The sequence below is a fragment of the Carcharhinus amblyrhynchos genome, chromosome 6 (assembly GCF_965287045.1).
Source record: "Carcharhinus amblyrhynchos chromosome 6, sCarAmb.v2.hapA, whole genome shotgun sequence".
NCBI classification, from domain to species: Eukaryota; Metazoa; Chordata; class Chondrichthyes; order Carcharhiniformes; family Carcharhinidae; genus Carcharhinus; species Carcharhinus amblyrhynchos.
In genome coordinates, this window is record NC_137329.1 from 59,438,839 (window position 1) to 59,464,791 (window position 25,953).

Below are 25,953 nucleotides of genomic sequence, written 5' to 3' on the forward strand. Positions count from 1 at the left end.
ATTTGAGACAGGTACTTTCTTGTCCTTAGTCGATCAACACAAGTAACAATCAATTCCTGTATCTATCCAATAGTACCATAAATTCTCCGAATTTTCACCCATTTTTAACTGCATTGTTGGCTCAGTCTGACTCCCACAGATTCAATAATCTCTACTCCAGTTTGTTGATCGAGGCCAACCGACCAATTCACCAGGTGAGATCCTGCGCAACTACGGCAATGTGTTGTGGGAAAATCACCACTCGGAGTCAGAGCTAAGATTCAACATGCAATTTTATTGGACAAAGCTTTGGGAGAAGCGCTGGGCTCTCCGCAGTGCACGCAATCACCTTTTCAACTATACTATGGCAGTTTTATACATTTACAAATAATAGACAAGTACAGACATTGACAATTAGCACATTGTTATACATAGAGTAGAGGAACATTGGCAGTTGTCACATCATTGTACATAGAGTAGATATATTTATGCATTTATGTCCCCCATCAATGGCTGATCTCGTTACTGAAACTTATTGTTTTGGCTCTGCTTTATCTCAAGCTAAGGTGCTTCAAGGTCCGATCTATTTCCTGCAGTAATTTAGACACTAACAGGCTTAACTCTTTGTGCAATGCCTGTGCCCAAGTCAGCACATCTTAATGTCTTTTCCCAAGAGTCCATTTTGTGTCAGGTAACCATCTTGTATCCTTTAATTTTGATTTTACTCCATCACACCTCTCAATTTACACCCATTCAAATAATAGTCTGCCATCCTATTTTTGCTATTGAAGTGGATAACCTCACATTTATCCACATCATACTGCATCTGCCAAGCACACTCCCACTCACTCAGCCTGTCCAAATTACGTTGAAGCATCTCTGCATCCTCCTCACAGCTCCTCCTTTCACCCAACTTTATATCATCTGCAGATTTGGAGATAATACATTTAGTTTCCTCATACAAATCATTAATACATAATGTGAATTGTTGGGTCCTAGCAGTTCCTGAGGTTCCCCACTATTCGCTGCCTGCCAATCAAATACCCATTTATTTCAACTGTTTGCCTCCTGTCTGCTAACCAGCTTTCTATCCATCTGAAGACACTACTCACATGACATGAAATTTAAAAATGCTAAACCTTCACTGGGCAGGAGCTAAGTTACATTCGGGCACAGGGGCTGGCAAAATCCAAAAGGGGTTCTCAGCGGTGCTAAACAGCCTTAAACCTCCACCATCCCGCTCCCTGTGATTCTCCAATCCTGCTTAGCTCCAACACAATCTGTTCTGAGCACAACATGGCTGGAAAATTGCCCCCAGAGAGTGGTTTGAGTATGGAATACACGCTCTGGAAGTGTGGAGGAGGCAGGATTAATCAATACATTCAAGAGGGCATTAGGTGATTAAGTGAATAGATACAGTAGAGAAAAGACAAGGGAATGGCACTAAGCCATAATGCTCATTTGGTGAGCTAGTGAAAACAATGGATCAAATGGCCTGTTTCTGCACTGTAACAATTCTGTGATTCTGCCTGTCAATCCATGCATCATCTTATTTTCCTGCTCTGCTGACAGGTAAATATTTCTTCCAAAGAGATTTAATCATATATTAATTATATTTTGTGAATGTATTGCTCTCCGTTCAAGTCTTGTAAGCCCATTTTGGGCTCCACTTCACCCTCTTTGGCAAGGGTTTCCTCTTTTCTTTCTGGCTGTCTTTACCTCCTGCTCTGGATTCTGGCCTCTTCATTCCTTCTGAAATTTCCTTCAATTTTTTTCTTCTGCCTGGCCTTGGGCAGCTCACGTCTTCCCTCAGGTCTCTAGCCACGTGCCCAGCTGGTTTCCGTGCCCCTGCAGTAATTCAGTTTTTGATTCTTTGTTCAGTGGTTTGGGCTTTGGTAATTGGCTCACCTTCCTTCCTGACTCCTAAAATAGATCAGGCCTTAGCTCTGGCACTATACTGCTTCTGAAGCACAGCAGCAGACATAAGAACTAGGAGCAAGGGTAGGCAAATTCAGCCCTTCAAGCTTGTTCTACCATTTCTACAATCACATAACACAACATAAGAACATAAGTAATAGGAGCAGGAGTAGGCCATCTAGCCCTTCGAGCCGGCCCCGCCATTCAATAAGATCATGGCTGATCTGTCGCTGCTCAGTTCCACTTTCCCACCCTCTCCCCATAACCCTTAATACCCTCGCTTATCAAAAACCCATCAACCCACGTCTTAAAAATATTTAGTGAGGCAGCCTCCACCACCTCAATGGGCAGAGAATTCCAGAGATCCACCACCCTTTGAGTGAAGAAGTTCCTCCTCAACTCCGTTCTAAACCGCCCCCGCCCCTTTATCTTGAGGCTGTGTCCCCTAGTCCTACTGTCCTTTCTGAGCAGGAAGAGTCTCTCCACGTCTATCCTATCCATCCCATTCATCATCTTATATGTCTCAATGAGATCTCCCCTCATCCTTCTGAACTCTAACGAGTACAAGCCTAGTTTATTCAGCCTCTCCTCATAGCTCAACTCCTTCAACTCCGGTATCAGCCTAGTAAACCTCCTCTGCACTCCCTCCAAGGCCAAAATATCCTTGGGAAGTACGGCGACCAAAACTGCACACAGTACTCCAGCTGTGGCCTCACCAATGCCCTATACAGCTGCAGCAAGACCTCCCTACTTTTATATTCAATCCCCCTCGCTATGAAGGCCAGCATCCCATTAGCCTTCCTGACCACCTGCTGCACCTGCAGGCTGGGTTTTTGCGACTCATGCACAAGGACCCCGAGGTCCCTCTGCACCGTCGCCTGCTGCAGTTTTTCGCCACGTAAGTAATAGTCCTTCCTACCATTATTCCTACCAAAGTGGACCACCTCGCACTTGCCAACATTAAATTCCATTTGCCAGTTCCTGGCCCATTCGCCCAGCCTATCTAGATCCTTCTGCAGACTCTCCACACCCTCCGTGCAATTTGCCATTCCACCAATCTTGGTGTCATCAGCAAATTTCAACACCATACACTCGGTTCCCTCCTCCAGATCATCTATATAAATGGTAAATAGCTAAGGCCCCAGCACCGACCCCTGGGGCACTCCACTAGTCACCAACCGCCAATCCGAATAGCACCCATTAACCCCCACTCTCTGCCTTCTATTTGACAACCAATCCTCTATCCACGCTAACACCCTACCCCCAACTCCATGCCCCCTTACCTTCTGCAATAACCTCTTGTGAGGTACCTTGTCAAATGCCTTCTGAAAATCAAGAAAGACCACATCCACCGGCTCTCCTCTATCCACCGCCCTAGACACATCCTCATAGAACTCCAATAAATTTGTCAGACACGACTTCCCCTTAACGAAACCGTGCTGCGTCTGCTCTATCAAGCAATTCCCCTCAAGATGCCTCGCTATTTCCTCCTTGATGACGGATTCTAACATTTCACCTACAACAGACGTTAAACTAACCGGCCTATATTCCCTGCCTTTTGCCTGCCACCCTTCTTAAACAACGGTGTAACGTTAGCCGTTTTCCAATCTTCCGGCACTTCCCCAGAATCCAGCGACGTTTGGAAAATAACTACCAAGGCATCCACTATCACCTCCACCATTTCTTTCAGAACCCTCGGATGCATTCCATCTGGTCCTGGGGACTTGTCCACAATCAGTCCCTCCAGTCTGTCGAGCACCGCCTCTCTAGTAACAATAATGTCATTGAGACCCTCCAGTCCTACCACCTTTCCATCGCTAACACCTGGCAAATTATTCACGTCTTCCTCCGTGAAGACCGAAACAAAAAAGTTATTCACGGCTTATCTCATCTTGGGCTCAACTTGACTTTCCTGCCTGCTCAGCGTAGCTTTCAAACTCTTACTAATTAAGAATTGTCTACCTTTTTGTTTTATTTTTTACTTCATAATTCCAATTAATTTTACTTTTGTCTTGTGAGTGTACCTTTAAGAAAAGTTTTTTTTAAAAAATCATGCAGCTTACAGCTTCAGTGATGTCATTGGGGTGGAGCTAAGCTATGGCAGTCAGGTAATAGGGCTTTCAGTTTTGTTTGTGGCAGTCAGGTGATAGGAGTTTTTTCCTTTGGGCTTTCAGTTTTGTTTTGCTTAGTGTGTTGGAAACAGTTTAGCAGTAAGCTAAGAAGCAGTCTCTCTCTCTCTCTCTGTCCTTCTCTTTGTTTGGTTCTGAAACTATTATCAGTTAGCTGAAGGGGCGGCTTATTGCCACCCTGCCTTAAAGAAGCTGTGTTTTGGGAAACAGATTCAACTACAATCTCCTCTGAGTTTCTTGACGGACTTTCAGCGTTCAACTTAGGAGGCTAGATTCCGGTAACAAGTGGGCATTAACCTATGCTGTATTGTGTTTATTTGGAGAGCTTTGTCTTTTGGATGTTGGCTTTGGTTGGAACACATTGGAGGTATTCCTTAAGAGTTATACATTATCATGGTTGTTGTGTTTCTTGTTTGTAATTGTTAAAAATTCTTTCTAACTGTCTTACTGTACATGTCAACAATATTTTTAATTAAACTTTATTTTTGATAAGAGCTCCTCATGGGTTAGCTGATTCACGCCTGAAGGGAAACCTCTTATGCTTATCCTAGCCAAATTCAACATAAAACATTACAGGTCAGGTAAGCTTCATAGAACACCTTGAAGTATCCATCCTGACTTGTAATACTTTTTTACTTTCAAATTCCCTTTGCAACTCATTTTCTTTTCCCTAACTCAGTTTCCTTGTGAAAATATCATGAAATTACTATTTTGGTTCAAAGTTCAACACTTTCTTGATGTTACTTCTTAAGCAGTCCCATTCACTGGCAAGCATTTCTTAGCACAATGTTATCTGATTATAGCTTTCATTTATCTAAAATCGCAATGCAGTGTTGTAACACGTTCAAACATTTCCCTCTATTCATCAGCACAATGTACGTCCACATGGGCTTGCCAGTTGTTTGCATCTGGCATGGCCAACTTATCAAACCCTGACAGCACCCACCTTAAATTGAACAGTTTTCCAAACCACGGTTATTATATTTCTACTTACTCTTTTGTGAAGATTCCCCGTGGTCCAGTGGGGGCAAATCTGCTTGGGTCAAGTCCATGTGTTTCCAGGATCTGGCGAGCAGCTGGGCTTAAACGGATTCTATTAAGAGAAACAGAAGAAAAGGTCAGATATTCCATATTGACTGAGTGTTGCACTGTCAAATGTACCACCTTTAGAATGAGATGTTAAGCTCAGCACAATTTTGAAGAAGAGTTTGCCCCATCATCTTGGCCAATTAACCATAACAGTATAAAAACACTCACTGGCCATTATCACATATATATTTGAGGTTGTGAAAGATTCAATACAAGTCATTTTATAAAAATCTCAAAAATCAACGGAACAGAAAATAATTTTATTCAGCTTTCAGTAGATCTCCATTAATGTATTCCATAAGGTATATAAAAGGGAATAGTGTCAGTTGCTGCATACTTACTCTCTTTTGCTGGGTACATGCTGTACATTGCTCGGGACAGGTGCCTGAGGTGCCACTACTTCCATTGGCGCAGATACAGTCTGAGAGAGTGATGGAGGACTAGTATGAACAGGAATTTCTACCTGTTTCCAGTCCTCACCTTCTGCCACTATCAAAGCAATTAAGGAACCCAAAATTACATCTTTGGTGCCTTCTTCCACCTGCGAACACATAAATCAAAATGTTTAATATGAGCTGAAGTTTCATGTCTAATATGGCGTGGGCTGAAGCCCTCATATCTAATATGGTATCTGTGTGTGTGTGTGTGTGTGTGTGTGTGTGTGTGTGTGTGTGTGTATACGTGCAGGCAAGAGATGGGGGTATGTGTATGTGAGAGAGTGTGTGTGTTGCACATATGTGCATGAGAGGTGAGTGCATATGCATATGTGTGAGAGAAGTGAATGCATGCGTGTGTGGGATAGGGAGTGTGGGAGTGAGGTGAGCGTGTGTGCTGTTTTGGGCGTGTGTCTGCGTGCGAACATTCATGTTTGAAGTGAGAGTCCGGCTCTCCAGCAGCACTCCCAGTATTAAATGAATTTGTGAGCAAAGGAACAGCATCACTCATTCCATTAAAATTACAATAAGTTAAGGCTTGGAAGTATTTGTTGAGCAAGAGAGCTTTTTAATTATAAATATATACATGTAAGAAATAGAAAATACTTTTAAATTAAGTATGTTTGCACTTATTGTACAATAATAATCATTTTATTGTGGTTTAACCCTTCAACACAATAAGAATATTTCCTTGAGTGCCATCAGTACTTGAGGGAGGTCAAAAAGGTTTTGTGGCTGGAAAAGTTTGTGAAACCTTGACTTACATGTTCAGCTACAATTCGAGTATCAGTATAAAGCCCTTCAAAAAAATCCAGGCTTTTATCAATGAGAAACAATCAGGCAGCCACTCAAAAATTTAAAAGGCTTCAGTAATCTATACAATCTCTAAATTAAGTGCATGTTCGTGTGGGAATTTGCAGTTTGAAATGAGAAATCAATAACTATTATTTAAATGGATTAAATCAAGAATCACACCCTCAGTGAATGAATGTTTTAACACCAGTCCTTTAAACTGACCTGAAACCATTTGATATATACATCACATCAAATTCTCGCAAGTCTTTTATAAATTTTAAAAAACTTGAGGCTATGTTTCTGCAGAAATTAGTGTTGAATTTGTACGTTATCACAGAATTTCATCCCCTACCACAGGATCAGAAGCAGGAAAGCTGGCAGGAGAACAGAGTAGAGATGTGGGAGTGAAGGAAAGGCGAGAACTACTCTGCTTTTACAGTACCGCACTACAGTCTCCAACTCTGGGTGGAGGTCCTGCATCAACTGACTCTGATTTCCTCGATTCCATGATGTGGAGATGCTGGCGTTGGACTGGGGTAGACACAGTAAGAAGTCTTACAACAGCAGGTTAAAGTCCAACAGGTTTATTTGACAGCTAACAAATAAACCTGTTGGACTTTAACCTGGTGTTGTGAGACTTGTTACTGTGTTTACTCCAGTCCTGCCAGCTGTTCTCTTGGTTTTGTTGCCTCTCCTCTACTCCAGTTTTCATCCTTGGCAGCAATTACACTGCTGCTGCTCCCACAACCTGGGGAGCTTGTGCCTTCCTCAGTTACAGGTTGGCTGCTGGATGAGATACACTACCTATGACTGGCTGGCTATATGGCTAAGGACATGAGTGAGTTAAATGACAGGCACAGAACTCTCAGTCCTTGGCACCTGCCAAAAAAAATTAACGATGTATTTCTTTGAAGAATTGCTGGTCCTAATGTGCGTCCCTCATTTTCAATAAAAGCCCTCCTGCAGCTGCCCCAGCTCTCACTCTGCTGTGAGAGCTGTTATTCACCATTTGCCTTGACATTTCCAAATCGCATCCATTGAACAACAACCGCATTCATGACCTATAGCACAGGGCTTGCAAAACTCGGAGAGGGAACTGCAAAATAATGGGTAAGCTTGCCAAGGAACCTTTATCCTGTCATATCAAGCTTCTGAGAACAAAGTTTCCACGTCTGAATACAAATGCAAAGCAGGAATTTCAAAACATGTTTAATTATATATTCACTCGAAGCATCGGAAACACATCCACATCAAAAGGTTTGTGCTGTCTGCAGCAAATAGCAATTGGTGTTAGATCAATTGTTACTGTTAGAACTGAAATTGAAGGATTTTTGTTAAAATATATCAAGAGATGTCAGGCAAAAGCAAATAGCTCACAGATCAGCCATGATCACAATGAGTAGTGAAGGAAGCTTGAATGGCTAAATAGCGTACTTTTATTCCTACAATCCCATTATCTATTGGGAGGGAAATAAGCTGCATACAATTCCACACCGACACTGTTCCACAAAGCACAGGAAAAGTAGTGATACTTAATTGTAAAATACCTCTAATGTTTGAAATCAGAGGTAAAAGCAGTAAAGGAAAAAGGATAGATTAAAGTTTTGGGTTTTGACCATTCATTAATGTTAAGTGTAAATCAATTGAGTGTTAATTATATTCTGGCAGTAGGTATGAATTGGAGACTCATTTGTAGATATGACATATATGTATATAATGTGTATATAATACATCTATTGCACAGGCTGGAAGAATGGTCCTTTTTTTGTTCAATGTGCATGATATGCAGTGTGTGTTTCTGTAAATAAAAGCTTGCAAATGAATAAAGACTTGGTTCCAACATTTTATGTTTCTCTTTCCAGATGCCAATGGATCAGCTGTGTATTTCTGCCATCTTGGGCACAGCTTGATCTCCATTAGCCCTTCTAGAGAATTAATGTGCTTTAGATAAAAATTTCCACAAACTACAGATTTTTAAAAACAAAAAAAAAGGTTTTGCAGTCACTTATTGCAAGCTGATTAAGAGTTTTTCAGCAATTCAGGCTAAACTCAAACGACAATCCCTAGCATAATTCATTGGTGCATGAAATATTTAATGAACTATGTAACCAAATCAACATTAAGTTTTAAACAATGTCCGCATTCATGAAATAAATCACTAACATGTGTTGACACGGGTAATGAAGATGGATGGTATCTTCTATTTGGAATTTGGTATACACCTTGCCAAAAGAAAATCAAGAGAGTGGGACTAATTAGATAACATTTCCAAAGAGCATGTACAGGTCAGATAGGTTGAATGATCACCGTTAGTGCTGCATCAGTCTTTCAAATTTCTGCTGATGCATGGTTCAGTTCAGCTATTTACTTGGAGAATTGGTCTTGCATGTGGTTTTCCCTAATGTTTGCCTTACTCAAGGTAATTGCATCTCAGGATAGAAGCGATGCTAGCAACAATGTATTTATTTTCATTCCTAGATGCCCTGATAACATTGTGGTTGGATAGATTTTCCTCCAAACAGGAACGCAACTTACTACGATATTCGAGACGCCACATATTGTGGTACTGGAGCTGTGCATAGGGCAAACTAGGTATGGGTGGCAGGTTCCTTTCTTTGAAAGAGTTGAGATTTTTGAGGCAAGCAGTCATGCTCACATTTGCAAATTTATTGAAAATTAATTTAGTAATTTCTAATTGATCTTTCATGATGGATGGATACTGATTCAAAACTATAATCTTTACTGTAACCATTTTTCATCCCATTAGGCGTTGGCAAGTAGCTATCTCAACTACTTGTCCTAAGATATCCAATCTGAAATCAGATCACAAATATATTGAAGGCGTAAACTAATTTGACATACAGTCCGGAACCAAGATATAGCATTAGAACATAGAAGCAAGGTGCACAAAGGGAGTGTTAGATAGCACTGGAGTAAAAAATTGTAATATACTGAACGGGGTCAGACTGTGAAGGAATACAATGTCTAAATTCGCTTCACTCACCAAGGCTCCTTTGACAGCACATTCCAACACATTCCAAACCCACAATCACTACCACTAAAAGGGCACGGGCAGCAGACACATAGCAACCCCACTAGTTAGAAGTTCCCCTCCATGCCAACCATATCTGATTTACATATCACCGTTCCTTCACTGACACTGAGCCAAAATCCTGGAACTCCCTCCTCAACAACACTGTTGGTGTACCTACACCTCAGAGATTGCAGCACATCACCACCTTCCCAAATGCAATTAGGGATGGATAATAAATGCTGGCCTAGCCAGTGGCACCCATATCCCATGAAATAATTTTAATAGAATCCTTGAAACAACTGAATTCACTCATGAGGCATACTGATAAAGGCAACTATGTTAATCAGGGTGAAGATTATTATTGCTTCATAAAAAACATTGTGCAGTATGGTCTATCAAGTATATATAAACAGCTGGCAAGCCACACTTGCTTCCTTCCACCAAGCATGTCCATATGACAGCATTTAATAACTGGCACACACAGGCTTATCTGGAAACTCTGAATTCCTAAACTAATTCACATCATGTTCATTCACCAATGCTTGCTGTTTTACAATGGCTGTCTGTATCCTAGCAATATCTCAACTTTAAAATTCTCATCCTTATGTTCCAATCTCTCCAGCCCTACAATATTCCAAGAACTATGCTACTCCAATTCTGGCCTTTTGCAAGCCTTATTTCTTTTACCTCACTACTGATGACAAATGCCTTCAGATGTCCAAGTTCTAAATGCTACAATGCCTTCTCAAATTCTTTCTGTCTCTCCTTCTGGAAGATAATCCTTGAAACCAGCCTTATTGGCTAAGCTTTTCATCACCTGTCCTAATATCATTATGTGGCTCAGTGTCAAATTTTGTTTAATGGCTCAAGAGAAATACCTAGAAATGTTTTACTATGGTGCAATCTAAATGTTGCTGCTGAAACATCTATTCACCTGCAATTTTTTTTCAATCATCCAGGCATAAACAAAGTAGGTTATTTGGGAATGCATGGTACAATCCTTGATAAAAGGTCTTCATAAATGTTCTTGACAATTTACTATCTGCCAGAGCAACGAAACCTGTAACACCACTGGGTGGCTATAGGGAAAACCAAAAGATAGGGTATTATGCTGCTACAAGAAATACACTGTCATGTAATGTAAAGGATGGGTTGGTGTTCATGGCTCTTTGCTCAATTCACCAATCTGAATTATGCCATCACAGGTAGGTGCTATTCAATGATGCTTGCAGAGTGCTCAGCTCCATTTGCAACACTTCAGATAATGAAGCAATTCATACTCATACACAGCATGACCTGGACAATATCCAGGTTTACACTGACAGGTGACAAGTAGCACTCAAGCAACCAATACTAGGCATTGACCATCTCCAATGGGGAAGAATTTAATCACCTCCCCTTGATTTTCAATGAGAACCCCATTTCCAAGACCCAGCCACACCTCAAAGGGTCACAAGTGATGCAAGATTAAACAAGATCAGTAACATTAACGCTATGGCTCCAAGAGCAACTAAACAGGTGGATATTCTGCAGTGAGGTGATCTTCTGACTCCCCACAGCTTATCATCTACAAGGTATAAGTTAGGTTCCTGCACTTACAGGTCTCCACTCCTCCCTTAACATTTCACTATTATGGATGATTATTGTAGAATCACCAATTCTGTTGCAAAGGCCAGCATATTGATACATTTCTAGCTTTTTTCTTAGCCTATGGTGCAAATTATTTTTAGCCCACAAAAAAGCTGTTTCCGTAATTAGGGTGAAGTGGTAACTTTGTTGATACTGCAGTGCGAGGATGAGTATTTGAGTCTGCCTGCTACCCTGACTCATCTTGGTTCAAATTTTGTGGAACTTAGTTTTGTATAAGCAGATAAGTCATTGTGTACGGGACTTACGGAATAACGCAATGGCTTTCTGCCTAATTAGGTATAAAAATAGTATAGCCACTGACTGTGAGAACAAGTTTGGAACAGAACAGAACAGGCCAGGCTTGGTGCTGGATCAGAGCAGACTCATTTGTTGGAAAAGGATGGAACTGAACAGAATGGAACAGAACAGAATGGAACAGAACAGACTCAACAAGATAGCACTGAAATTGAGGTAACTATTAACTCTTTCTGCATTCTGCAGTGTTCCTTAATAAAGTTTCTAAAACCAATTGCTCCAATGACAGGATTTCTGTCTCTCGAGGCACAATGGTCTCCAGGAGTGAAAGTGAGGTTTCAAGATTTTCAACTGTGGTTATCCTGCCCTGTAATTAAGTTAATATTGTGGAAGGTCAGAGTGAATCGATTATCCCTACTGCTGCATGAGCCAAATCAATGGGATAAGTGGCTTCTGCATTACACACTTTTATTATGTTTTTAATGCTTGATTAGATTATGTGGAAGGCTGACAAGTTTGAACCTAGTAAATGAACAGCACTATATTAACTCATCTTCCCCTATCTGCCTCAAGATTATGACAAGATTTTTAAAAAATAGATCGGTAACAGAAAATAAATGAAGAAATCTTCAAAATATAAACAAACATTGCATGATAATAACTAAATAGCAACAATCACCATAAGATTGAAAAAACGAAGAATGAAGGGTCACAGTTATGAAGTGGAACTTTAGGCATGTTTTTCACAAAAGTGACACCTGAGGTGCCTCTATGATTACAAAGAACAAGAAGATATTGGCCCAAAGTTTCCAGTTAGTGGCTGCCCACGAATATGGTCCCGACTGGATCGTATTGCCCATTTTTCCCAAACTCCGATTGGTACAGAAATGGGCAGCTCAGCGTTTCTAACCTAAGGGTGGGGATTGCCAGCAGGGGTGGGCAGGAGGAGGAGAGGACAACTCCCCTTTTTTTTACAGCAGTCAAGTGGGTGAGTGCACCAGTAAGTGTACATGTGACTGAATCACTGTGTACCTAGGTGAGATTGGCGGGTGGGGAAGGGAATTGTTGGTTAGCGTGGGGGGTGTTGGCTGTGTGGTCAGGTCAGCGGGGTAATCAGGTAGTCAGGAGTAAAACAGGTCGGGGTAGGGGCAGACAGGTTAAGTCAGCAGCAGTCAAGTAAGTGAGTTATTAGGATCAGAATTGGGGAACAGTCAAGGGTAGTCAGGTCAGGGGGTGGGTATTAATGTCAGGTCACAGAGCAGTCAATGGGTAATTGGATTCGGGGGGGGCAGTCAGGAGGTAGTCAGGTCAGGAAGTATTACGGTCCGATCAGGAGGGCAGTGGGGGAGGGGGGGGCAGTCAGGGAGATAAGTCAGGTTGAGGGGTTTAAATTTGATTGATTGGCTCTTTGGAAATAAAACTGTGCAGCCCTCTTCACCCGACCTTGTGCTGAATCTTTTAGATTTTATAAATGCAAGATAAACAAAAAAAGCCAGTCCACGTCTGAAAAAAAAAGGTTAATGAAGGCAAAGGTGAAAAACTGGTGAAATTGCCGGCGAGAAATAGATTGGGCCATTTTCCACATACTCCATACTTTACATTGTACCACTCTCTTCACTTGGGGGTGTCAGGCAGAATAACCAAATCTGTACATTTCCAATGTTTTCTGTTCTCATGGTTTTTATACATTTTTTCTTTTAGCATTGGTCAGTGTTCATCTACCAGGGTTCATTAAGATGGCCACTTTACAGCTAACCACTATCAATCCTCCACAATGAGATGGCACTGACAAGTAATGCATGCACATATCATTGCATGCATTGCTTGCATTCAGCAAGTCAGTCGGTATAATTGCTCCCACAGTGACTTCTCATTCTCACTGAAGGTTGTCACAGGAGAGGTTTAAAGTCAATAAGATGAATTATGGCCTCCTGCATTTCAGGAGTTAGTTCAGCCACCCCGATAAAACCATCAATGATGAGGTGCGAGAATAAAATTCATGACAACACCATACATTCTTATGCTCCACATGAGCCCCCTCCCACCTTGACTCATCTAACCCTACTAGCACATCTTTTATTCTTTTTTCCCTGGTAGACTTATTCCGCTTTTCCTAAAATGCATCTATACTATTCACCTAAATGACTGTTGTAGTGAGTACCACATTGTAACTGCTCTCGATGAAGATGTTTCTTCTGAATTCCTGGTGTTTTCATTGAATCCTGACAGCGCGGAAGAAGACATTCAGCCCATTGCGTCTGCACCAACTCTCTGACAGAGCATCTTACCCTGGCCCTCTACGCCATACCCTACACATTTCCCATTGTTAATCCATCTAACCTACCCATCTTGGGACACTAATAGGTAATTTAGCATAGCCAATCCACTTAACCAGCACATCTTTGGAAAATGGGAGGAAACCCACCCAGACATGGAAAGAACACGCAAACTCCAAACAGACAGTCACTAGAGGTCGGAATTGAACCTGGGTCACTGGAGCTGTGAGGCAGCAGTGCTAACCGCTGAGTGACCATACTGCCTCTTGTTAATGTTTATGACCTCTACTTCTGGTCCCCTTCAGATGGGAGCATCTTCTCTACAACTACCTGATCAAACCCTTTCATCATTTTAAAAAGCTCTATCACTCCTCAGCCTTCACTCTGACAAGGAGGAAAAACAGTCCTAACTTGTTCAGTGTTTGCTGATCATTAACATTCCTAAATGCTGGTATCATTCTTGATCATTACTACATAACTATCAAACATAAATTTATCACAGTGAGTCAGACATTGGTCTTAGATACAAATGAATTAACACCAATAATTCTCTCCCTTCTGGAAGGTTGTCAATCACACTGAGCTCAACCTTAGTAACAGAGGAATAATGCATCATTGCTGACCAAGATCGGCCCTTGGTGTGGTTAAATTGTTCTTTTCTTTTGGTGAGACAATTTTTACTCTCTACAGAGTGGTGATGAGGATGTATCACTCCATCCCCATTTACTGTGTCTCAGCCTTGTTTGTCAACAGCACACACCTCCTACACCCAGTGACTTTATTCAGGATTCTTAGCACGGCTCCAAAGCTGGAGAATTATCACAAAGTGCAATTCAACAGCTGGGTTATTCAGCGATTGGAGCCCTGGGGAGCTTTTCAACAAATTGCAACACTATTCCTTTTAGTGCAAACAATCTCGGCTTTCTCTGACGAAAATCCTATTTCTAAGATTAGTTAAATGAAATAGTTCATTATTTTGTTGTTAACATCCGCTCTCATTTATCTCCAGGTTTGAAAACTAAATATAGATTCTTTTTATGACAAATCCTTTCCTTATCCCAACTAATTCCACGAGAAAATCACTCTAAGAACTTAAGTAGCAGAATGTTTTGGAGACAAGGCACTCTGTGCCTGGGAAAGGGCAGGACTCAAGTTTTGTGTCTATCATCTACAGCATAGAGTATTTCAAAAGCTATTCAGTGTCAGACAAGCAATACTTTGCAACAGGGAGGGATCACAGGGTAAGTTGCTGCAAACCACCCTTGCATATTTTCTGATGGGAGTTTCCATAGGACATTGATTGAGGCTTTGGGAGCACGACCCCAAACTGTCCCCAAGACAGTTGGAGAAACATAGAAAACAGTAGTAGGCCATTTGGCCTTTCTAGCCTGTTCCACTATTCAATATGATCATGGCTGATCCTCTATCTCATAGCCATACTCCCTTGTTCTCCCCATACCCTTGACACCTTTAGAATCTAGAGTCTAGAAACCTATTTTCTTCTTAAATATTAAAATAAACAGACATGAGCATTTATAATTGAGGTAGATAAACTGGCAGATTGAGTCTGGTACAGGATTCTAAATATCAACAACGTAGAGTTCTGTGAAGGATGGATTTTGGTTTTAACAAATTGTAAATTATCTAAGTGTCTCCACTGTAACTCAATCACTAATGTTATTTCTGTGGAGATGCTGCTGTTCTCTGGTGGTGTTACTGTAGTAGACCTTGGGAACCTCACAGAATTTCAGGATCATTAATAGTTGACTGGCTCTTTACTCTCTTGTAGTTATTTTCTTAACTGGGCACGAACTGGCCTTTACTTCTCTGTTAAATTAGACTCCGAGGATAGCTCACCAGGATTATTTACAGGTCCTGCCGTACCTTTGGAACATAATTGTTATTTTAAACAAGAGGCCTAAAAGGGATTCCCACTAAACAAATCAAAGGGGAGAAATCTGGGACCAAGAGGGCAGGACTGTTCAACCTGGCCCCGCTAGGAAAGTTGAGGCTGCCCCTACCTGAGTTGCTCATACATTCCCCACTCCCACCCCAATTGGCATTCCAGAGGATTGGCTTCCTCTGGGATGGTCCCCAGCTACCCAAGATTACCCCGTCTGATCAGCTCCACTTTCCACCAGTTTCAGACAGAAAGCTGGAAATTAAAATCTCGTTTTATGCTGCCATGGTGAAGATGGTTTGTTTGGCTCCTGTCTGTTCAACTCCTGCTCCCTTAAAATCGGGGCATCTGTCTTCATAACAACTGAGCAAGAGTCATGCCTACCCATGTACGATAGTAAGAGGTCTTACAACACCAGGTTAAAGTCCAACAGGTTTATTTGGTAGCACAAACTTGTGGCACCAAATAAACCTGTTGGACTTTAATCTGGTGTTACGAGACTTCTCACTGGGCTTATCCCAGACCAGTGCCAGCATGTCCACATCATATTACCGTGGACAGATATGCCTGTACCAGGAAATTCTGGTAAGAGAAAGATTATTTTTTCATGTTGGTTCCCTCTTTCTCTGACTCTATCAGCAGCTTCCCACCAACACAACTGTGCAGGTAGTCCTACTCAGATATGAAATAATTCCCTAAGAAAGAATGGGAGGAAAGTTCTTTAGCCCTGCAAATTGAACTTTTTTCTGTTTATCTAACTAGCAAAAAGGCAGGCATCATTGGTTAGGATGTACATAATATTCTGATCATATGAGCACAACTTTAATATACATCAAAATCAAGACTCTGAAATTTTTGCAATGGGTTTGCTGTTCATTTATTTCAATAATGGTCGAAATGGCAAAATGTAGTCAAATTAATGGCTGAAAGATGTAGCCAATATATTGCATGTGCAACATTGCTTCCTGTTCAACAATGTGCTCTATTTAATATTGCTGCAGTATTCATAGTTTTGGTGCCATTCAGATGCTAAAATAGCATCCGTTCTCTAATACTTTCACCACTTTCAGTATGACTTTGCTGAAGGCATTTGTTAGTGTTGTCGTTAGGAACATCTATCACAAGTATGCACGGTAGGCAGATCATGATGGGCAGCACTCATTTCACACCAGGATTATTGCTTTTGATCTTGACAATCCAGCTAATGCCACCTAAACAGAGAAAGCTGAACATGCATTCTGCTGTAGGCAGGACCCTAGCACCCACACCCCAGCCCTTACTTCAGGCGGGACTATCCATCTAGATTCCCCACCATGACACAGTCATTTGCATTATTTCTCTGGAGATACTGCTGGTCACTAGTGGCAACAAGTGCACACAGAAAACAAAAATAGAGTGCACTGTTGCATTCTTTTTATTCTTTCATGGGTTGTAAGCATCACTGGCCAGGGCAGCATTTGTTGCCCATCCCTAATTGCCCTCAATAAAATGGTGATGAGCTGCCCTCCTGAATCACTGCAGTCCATGTGTTGTAGATACACCCACAGTGGTTAAGGAGGGAGTTCCAGGATTTTGAACCAGAGGCAATGAAGGAATGGTGACATATTTCCAAGTCAGGATGGTGAATGACTTGTAGGGAATCGCCAGATTTGGTATTCCCAGGTATCTGCTGCTCTTGTCTTTCTAGATGGTAGCAGTTGTGGTTTGGAAGGTGCTAACCTAAGGATCCTTGGTGAATTCCTGCATGCATTTTGTAAATGGTGTACACTACTGCCAATGTTTGCTGGTGGCGGAGGGAATGAATGTTTAGAATCATAGAATTCATAGTTTGTGAAAAGGATGTCAATCAAAGCAGGCTTCTTTCTCCTGAATGATGTCCAATTCTTTGAGTATTACTGGAGTTGCATTCAGCCAGACAAATGGAGAGTATTCAATAACATTCCTGATTTGTATCTTCGACAGGCTCTGGGGAGTCAGGTGGTGAGTTACTCTACACTGAATTGACAGTCTCTGACCTGTTCTTGTAACCACAGTATTGATATGATTAGTGCAGTTCAGTTTCTGGTCACTGGTAACCTCCAGAATGTTGGTTCATATGGGGAGTTTCAAATGCGTGATTCTTATTGTAGCCACATCTATCAACGTACAATTCAAGTGATACTCCAGCTGAAGGAATAAAGCCTGAGTAGATACAAATCTACTCAGTTTTCTACCAAGCCTGTTTTGATGTTGCCACTGAAAGTTGCAGAGAACACAGTAATTCAAACATCACTGTTATTATTTATGGAAGGGATCTAAACAACCAGGTGATGAAAAGAATATTAAAGCCTTAAATGTACATATGAATTAGGAGCAGGAATAGGCCACCCGGCTACTATTGTTGAAAAACAGCTGCACAATCTATGGAAGCACTTTACATAGACTTGAGACCTCATTTTGATATCAAAATCTCAGTAGCTGCTCTCGTTATTACTGTCCCACAACTATTCAATCCTGTCAGCTTTTCACAATCTCAAATAATCAAAATGCTTTAGCTCCTAGGAGGCAATACACTGAAATTTCAATAGTATTCACTCTACTTTATCCTTAATAACTATCTCGTACACAAGGAGCAGCCAGCAATATTCAGGTCTGGAGTTGCCAGTAACTATGCAAGGATGTGAGAAATTGCACCCTGGATGGTGATTCAGTAATGATTGAATGCTCTGGAGTAGATCTCTGAACTGTAACGATGGCAGTGAAGTCCTGTATATTGGCTCTTGATCGCTTTGCCAGCAAGAGAAGCTGCTGTGAGCTGGCAGCCTCTAATATAGCAAACAGAGCTTCTGAAACTGTACTTTGAACCTCTGCAACTTGTAACTTTGCTTCGGATAGCGGTGTGGATGCAGATTACCTGACCACAACCAGTCCAGAAAACTCCCTCACACGTGTATCCACACCTTACAGTGTGCTTTAGGCACTCTCGAATGAACTAGTAGGCAGTTAAACCTAAACAGCAAATTGCTTGTGTAGATGGTTCCTAGCACTAGATTTCAGCGGAAGGAGGACTTGAACCAACTCATTCCCTGCATTAGCCTTTGCTGCATAATGTGCTGTGTGATGCTCCCTGTTCAATCTCACTGTCTTGGGGACATAAAAAAAATAGGTGCAGGAGCAGGCTTTTTGACTCTTCAAGACTTTCCTGTCATTCAATATGATCTTAGATGATTTTAATAAGATATTGGAGTTGTTGGAAATCTGAAATAAGAACAGAAACTACTGGAAAAACTCTGCCAGTCTTGGCCACATCAGTGGAGAGAGAGTGAAACAGAGTTAATGAATCAAGTCTAGCATGATTCTTCAATGGTTAATGTTAAACCTACATAACCATATACTGCTGTGACAGATGAAGTGAATGTTACTCTAATTTCTAACCAGGCTTATGAACCATTGACAGACATAAGAACAAAAGGAGTGAGAGCAGGAATACGTTCTTCGAGCTTGCTCTCCCATTAAAAGATCATGGTTGATCTCCCATGTTATCCCCAGTATTCTTATTTTCTTTGATTCCCATAGTGTCCAATGATCAATTAATCTCAGTTTGAATGTATTCATCAACTGGGCATGTACAGTCTTCTGTCATAGAGGAAAGAGATATTGCCTTTTCCCAGTGTGAAAATGGTCACCCCGTTATCCTGAGATTATGTCATGGATTTTCACTGAATCGGGATAACGCAGGAACCCTTTTAAAATGGTGGTTGGGACCCAATGCTGGGATTTCTGACTCCATTCCCAAGTTTTCCAATTCCACCTTTAAGGGTGTGGGCTGGTTCAGGTCCAAAACACACACCATGCACCAGTGACATTGCCGGCTCTGTGAGGAATATTTGCTAAGTCATTGGTTGCAGGTCTTTTCTTCAAACAGTGTTTACATTCAATTAAGTTGTGAGCCATGGTGTTTGCTTGCGTGGAAATGAGCAAGTAAAAGATGTAACAGTACGGAATTACCTACACTCAGCTTTGAATGTCAAGAACCCAAGACACAGTACTAAAGTGCTCGCCCTGTAAGAAGGAACAGGAATCAAGGTTTCTTCCAGCGTGAAACCTTTAGCAGATGCCACACAAAAGTTCCAGATGTAAATTGCAGCTGGAGTGTAGATAATGTCCAGTGAGTAATTAGGGCATGAGATTACTGGAGTGCTTTTTAGGGATAGTACTTCACATTAGCAAACACTGTGACATTCATATTTTTCTCAAGCAAGGAATGACATAGAACATCCTGAGGTCAGGCTAGTAATCAAATATGGAAAGGGTAGTTCTTGTCCTGAGGTGACAGGGTGGGGGTACAGTTCAGAATTGATGCCGCAGTTTTAAATGTTAGTTTTTAATTTTCTTAGAATGATGAATATCATAGGTGAAAGCATAATTTCAATGATTAATATTAGATTTCACTTTGTTACACAGATATGTTAGATATTTTATATTGCCATGCAACTCAGACATGTATTGATGGTTTTTTTTAAATTCCAATTCAATCAAATCAAATGCAATTCAGTGTCTGAACAAATTGAGACATTCCCGATCCAAGCTGACAAGACAGGGCTCTCACCTCCTGTCTTAGGCTTGGTCTACATGATCCAAACTGATTGGAGTAGGCATAGCTCTTCCTCCAAGGCTAGGTCTCATTTGCATCTTAGCCAAAAGGCCAAGATGTCGCTTTTAAAAATTGCTTCAAATGAAGCTAAAATGTAACCTAATGACTTCAACCAAGCACTATATGTCGATACTACACTTGATTTTAGCCAAAAGGCCAAGAAGCAATTTTTGCTCCTCCTGCAATTTCCTCTGGCTATGTATCACCACCCCAAGTTTTGACCAAGGCTTAATGTAGGTACATAACAGTGACCACTATACTGTAAATCTTTCTATTCTCTCAATGTATATAGGTCACTCACCTCCACAGCCTCTGACGGTTGGGTAGGTTAGTCTTGTTGTTACTATCAACACCATTATTCCTACAAAACTCATCTCTAAACTCTGTGGCATAGGGCTTGGCTCCTCCCTCTGTGACAGGATCCTAAACTTCATAACCCACAGATGGCAATCAGTAAGGATGGACAGCAACAACACCTCCACAATTATCTTCAACATCAGTGCCCTGCACCGTGTCCTCAGCCCCTCTTTATACATTTATGACTGCGTAGCCAAATTCTGCTCCAATGCGATTTTCAAGTTTGCTGCTGACAGCACCATGGTGAGTTGGATTTCAAACAATTGTGAGATGGAGTACAGGAGAGAGATAGAGAATCTGGTGAAATGGTGCAATGATAATAATTTCTCCTTCAATGTCAGTAAAACAAAGGAGATAGCCATTGACTTCAGGAAGCGTAGTGCAGGACATGCCCCGATCTACTTCAACAGGGATGAAATGGAAATGGTCGAGCACTCCAAGTTTCTAGGTGTCCAGGTCATCAATAATCTTGTCCTGGTCCCTCTGATGCTACAGTTAAGAAAGGAGTCTAAGGAAATCTAACCATTGTCTTCAGCTCCGATGAACCTTGGATCTCCTGCGGATGCATGGTCTGGATTTTTTTACACCGGTTAAAGGGCTTGGGTGCTGTGTGAGATGTTGAAATTGGCGTCAGCAAATCCAGCTGATAAAATCATAGTCAAGCTCATCTCCACATCTTAAACCATTGAAAAGAAGTTTGAATGCTACTTCTCCTCCATGAATATGAAAGATTTAGACTGGATACGTGATCTTCTTTTGAACTATAGAATCCCATTAATACAGAAGGAGGGCATTCGACCCGTCAGTTCTGCACCGACCGCAATCCCACCAGGCCCTATTCCCATAACTCCACACATTTACCCAGCTAATCTCCCAGACACTAGGGTCAAGTTAGCATGGCCAATCAACCTAATCTGCACATCTTTAGACTGTGGGAGGAAAGCACAGCATCAGGAAGACATGGGAAGAAAATACAGACTCCACACAGTTAGTGACCCAAGGCCGGAATTGAACTTGGGTCCCTGGCACTGTGAGGCAGCAGTGCTAACCACTGCGTCATCCCAGTAAATATTACCATGCTGTCATCCACTCAAGCACAAATAGAAGTATTTGCTGAAGGGGACATTGAACTGTTGATTATGACTAAACACTGTGTGTTTGTGCTGCCAAGACAAGGTGCCCTCAGCTCTCCTGTGCAGAAACATCCCTCTTCATGATTCTTACTAAAACTTACGCAAATTTACAAAATCAATCCCTCACTCCAAACTACCAGTGTTTCATTAGGTATAAAGTGAAGTCATGAGAGGTACCATATAAATGCTCTTCTTTCTTTTACCCAGCACCACAGACAGTTAGACAAAGGATTCTGTTACTTTGATGAGGAGAAACTCTTAACAATTTAAAATCTGTTTTACACAGAATTATCCTTCATACGCAGTCCACCTGACCACTATTACTATTCAGTTCCACAACTTTTCATTGCCTATAACCGAAAAGAGATAGAAGAGTGGGAACGTTTGAGTTCAGGATCCAAGATCAAACGTTGATGTTTTTCATCACTTAACAAGATTTATCAATCTGTTTTGTATTGTTCATCATCATAGTCTTGCACTAAGGCTTCTATGTAAGCCTACTTTTGACATGGATAAATAAACTTTTTAAATACGGTCAGGTCTCCCTCTAGTGACAGAAGATGGGACCTGCAGCTTTTCATTCAGGTGAATTTATAATAAAAATACCACGCTGTGGCACAAGATCCCCAAACGACAGCCACCAGCCCCCCACCATCACCTCCTCCCACCCCACCCCAGAAAAAAATGGATTTCTATAATTGAATTCCATGTGATGATACTGCTTTTTTTTTACAAATCTGTGCTTTGTGTGTCATAGAAACAATAACTCGTATTATAAAGGTAGGGAAATAATATCAGCAAAGCAGTACAACCATGTGAAGTTCTGAGACCCATAAACTCTTCCAAAGTGCTTCTGACAAGATCCTACATGGGAGACTGATAGTGTAAGTAAGAGCCCACGGGATCCAAGGAAATTTGGTAAATTGGATCCAGAATTGGCTGAGTGGCAAGAAGCAGAGGGTGATGGTCGAAGATGTTTTTCTGACGGGAAGATTGTGGCCACTGGGGTCCTGCTGGGATCAGTGTTGGGCCCTTGCTGTTTGTGATTTATATAAATGATCCAGACTTGAATGTAGGAGGGTTGATCAATAAGTTTTCGGATGATATGAAAATTGGTGGAGTGGTAAACAGTGAAGACTGAACAGTGAAGCCTTAGATTACAGGAAGATATAATTGGGTTGGTCAGATGGGCTGATCAGAGGCAAATGGAATTCATTCCAGATAAAGTGAGAGTTAATGCACTTAGGTAGGACAAACAAGGCAAAGCAATACATGACGAATGGCAGAGTCCAGGGAATCACCGAGAATCAGAGGGACACTGGGCCCTTAAGATAGCAGGACAGATCGATAAAGTAGTTAAAAAGCCATACGGGAAACATCTTTATTAGTCGAGGCATTGAGCTTAAGATCAGAGAGGTTATTCTGGAACTATATAAAATGTTGGTTAGGCCGCATCAGGAGTGGTGTGTGCAGTTCTCGAGTCCATATTATAGGAGAAATATGATAATACTGGAAAGGGTGCAATGGAGGTTTACCAGGATGTTGCATGGACTGGAGATTTTTAGTTATGGAGATTGGATGGACAGGGGTTGTTTTCCTTGAAGCAGAGGAGGTTGAGGGGAGGGTGGGGGGCAATACATGACTGAGATGTATAAAATTATGAGGGGCATAGATAGAATAGACAGGAAGAAACAGGTGGAGTGTTCAATGACCAGCAGGCATAGATTTAAGGTAAGGAGGTTTATAGCGAATGTGAGGAAAACAATTTCACCCAGAGGATGGTGGGAGTCTGTAACTCACTGTCTGAAAGAGTGGTGGAGGCAGCGATCCTCATAACATTTAAGAAGCATTTAGATGTGCAATTGTGATGCTGAGGCAAACAAGGCTATGGACCAAATGCTGGGAAATGACATTAGGATAATTGGGTGGTTTGTCTTTGACCAGTGCAGATATGATGGGCCGCAGGGTCCTTTTCTGAGCCGTAAACCTCTGTGACACTATGCTCAGTGGAATCGTTGGTTCCAAGATTATCTGGACACCTCACATTGTTACTGTCACCTGAGAGTATTGATATTGAGAAACCAAAACTCATAGTGCAGGATGCTGCATAGAGGACTATCCCCAGTTCCTTTAACAGCTGCAGGAAAATGTCATTAGCTGTGCTGCCCTGTTCTCAAACAGCTCCCAAGGAATCCTCAGTTCGCTAGTCTCCTTAGTCACAGCAAATCCAGGCTGTGAACTTTGGTCGCGCAACTGACGTAATTACCTTTAAAAAAAAAGGTGGGCCCAGAAAAAAGGAGCTAACTGCAAAGGGTAATGCCCAAACCCATCACTGATCTTGCCCCTTAGAATGTTAGTTTGTTTCTTAACTGTAATTATCAATTTAATAAGTGAATTTAATCAACACAGTGATAAAAACTGGAAGATCCAGAAATAATGTTTTAGTTATGGAGGCAGCACCGTGGTTGGCACTGCTGCCTCACAGCGCCAGGGACCCGGGTTCAATTCCCGGCTTCCGTCACTGTCTGTGTAGCGTTTGCACATTCTCTCTGTGTCTGCATGGGTTTACTTCGGGTGCTCCGGTTTCCTCCCACAGTCCAAAGATGTACAGGTTAGGTTGACTGGCCACGCTAAATTGTCCCTTCGTGTCGGGGGATTAGCAGAGTAAATGCATGCAGTTATGGGGATAGGGTTTGGGTGGGATTATGATTGGTGCAGATTCGATGGGCTGAATGGCCTTCTTCTGCACTGTAAAATTCTATGATTATCTTTGAGTTTTTGTTGCTCTTTGCTGCTTTTGGGGGTCTTCAAAGTGTCCAGATAACTTTCAGCAGAATAAATGTAATGTTTCAATGTAACTTATGGTTTGGAATTTCAGAAGAGATTCCTATTCCGTGTTTACATTGTAAAATTGTAATTTTGAAATGATGGTTCTGGTTGAGATGCATTTATATTGTCAAACAGGTTTATATCCAGGTCCTAATTTCAGTTCCTGCTACAGAGCCCAGACTATTTTCAATATCCCCCGGTTGTACATTTCTACCATAAAGTAATGATCATTTATCCTGCATTGTTTCAGATATTGACACTAACAGCAGTGGGCACTGATTGAATTATAACTATTAACCATAATTATTTTTCAAAAGAATTGTGTAAGTGAGGAATAACTTATGAGCACTCTAATGCATCATGATAGTAATGCGCTTTGCAATGTTGAACGAAATATATTCCAGTTTAGCTATGTTGATTTAGCTGATCTCAGGAGGCAGAAACATCTCAGTTAATTTTGACGTACTGGGGAGTGGGAGGTGGAATCAGCAAGGGTGGCCATTCCTGACCCCCTGTTTCTGGGCAAACGAATGTCCATCAATATTTAGATTGGCAGGTGAAAAATCATCTCTTGGGCAAAGTACTCGAGAGGATTGTTTGTATCCAGCGGGTGACGATATGCCAACAGGAGGAAAGGGGAAATGATGTTTGGGGAACAAAATTCTTTTTGAAAGCAAAATACTGAGGAGAAAACAAGGAAACCAATGTACGCATATTAATCTGTAAACTTTGTATGTACATCACTGCTGCTATTTCAGCTTTTGATTCAAATTGTTTAAGTTTTGAGTCACACCACAAGCTATGTGCATGATTTGGGAGGATTCTTTGAATGATACAGAAAATTTAATGTTATTTTCTTCATTAAACAATCTGCTCAAATTCCACTGTCTCACTGAGTCTGCCCTGGAGTTCTCAGCCTGCCTATCACCAATTTCCCCCTTCTTCCAAAAGAGAAAATGCTGGAAAATCTCAGCAGGTCTGGCAGCATCTGTAAGGAGAGAAAACAGCTGACATTTTGAGTCCGGACGACTCTTTGTCTGCTTTCTCTTTTGGTTCAGATGCCAGCATCTGCAGTAATTTGCTTTCTTCCCCCTCTTCTTGCTCCTTTGAGGGAGAGAGGAAAAGAGTAATGACCTACTGAAAATAGAGTACCTTAATGTCTAATGCATTCTCGAATCAGTTATTCCTGTAAAAGCACAAGTGGAAATGAATTGCATTGTTCAATTTCATAACGTATGTGAACTGGAATAAATGTGCCTTGAGTAAGGTTTTCGAACTCTGTGACAAAAGGGCAGGAGCTGTTTAATGCTACCCAAATGGGAGGCTAAGGTTATATCACGTTATCAGTGGTTTTAACATGAAAAATATTGCAAGTTCTAGAGAAAACAATTGATTTTGAAATTAACGCCAGAATTCCCCACTGAAAGGACAAGGACTGTTTTGATGTTAATATGACTTTGTCAAATGCCCTTTGGAAGTCCAAACATTCCACATCAACAACATTACCTCATCAACCCTCTCTGTTCCCCTCATCAAAGCTTCAGCAAGTTAGTTAAACATGATT

General features: G+C 41.4%; 1 protein-coding gene across 2 annotated transcripts in view; it reads right to left on the bottom strand.

Annotated features, from left to right (window-relative positions):
• pdhx (pyruvate dehydrogenase complex component X) overlaps window positions 1-25,953 on the bottom strand; it is a 234,416-nt gene that overhangs the window by 143,389 nt on the left and 65,074 nt on the right. For both annotated transcript variants that reach the window (XM_080190532.1, XM_080190534.1), the window contains exons 4-5: window positions 5,456-5,655; window positions 5,020-5,118 (exon numbers count right to left, since the gene is read on the bottom strand). In XM_080190532.1, the coding sequence (XP_080046658.1) occupies window positions 5,020-5,118; window positions 5,456-5,655 (299 nt within the window). The remainder of the gene's footprint in view (window positions 1-5,019; window positions 5,119-5,455; window positions 5,656-25,953) is intronic.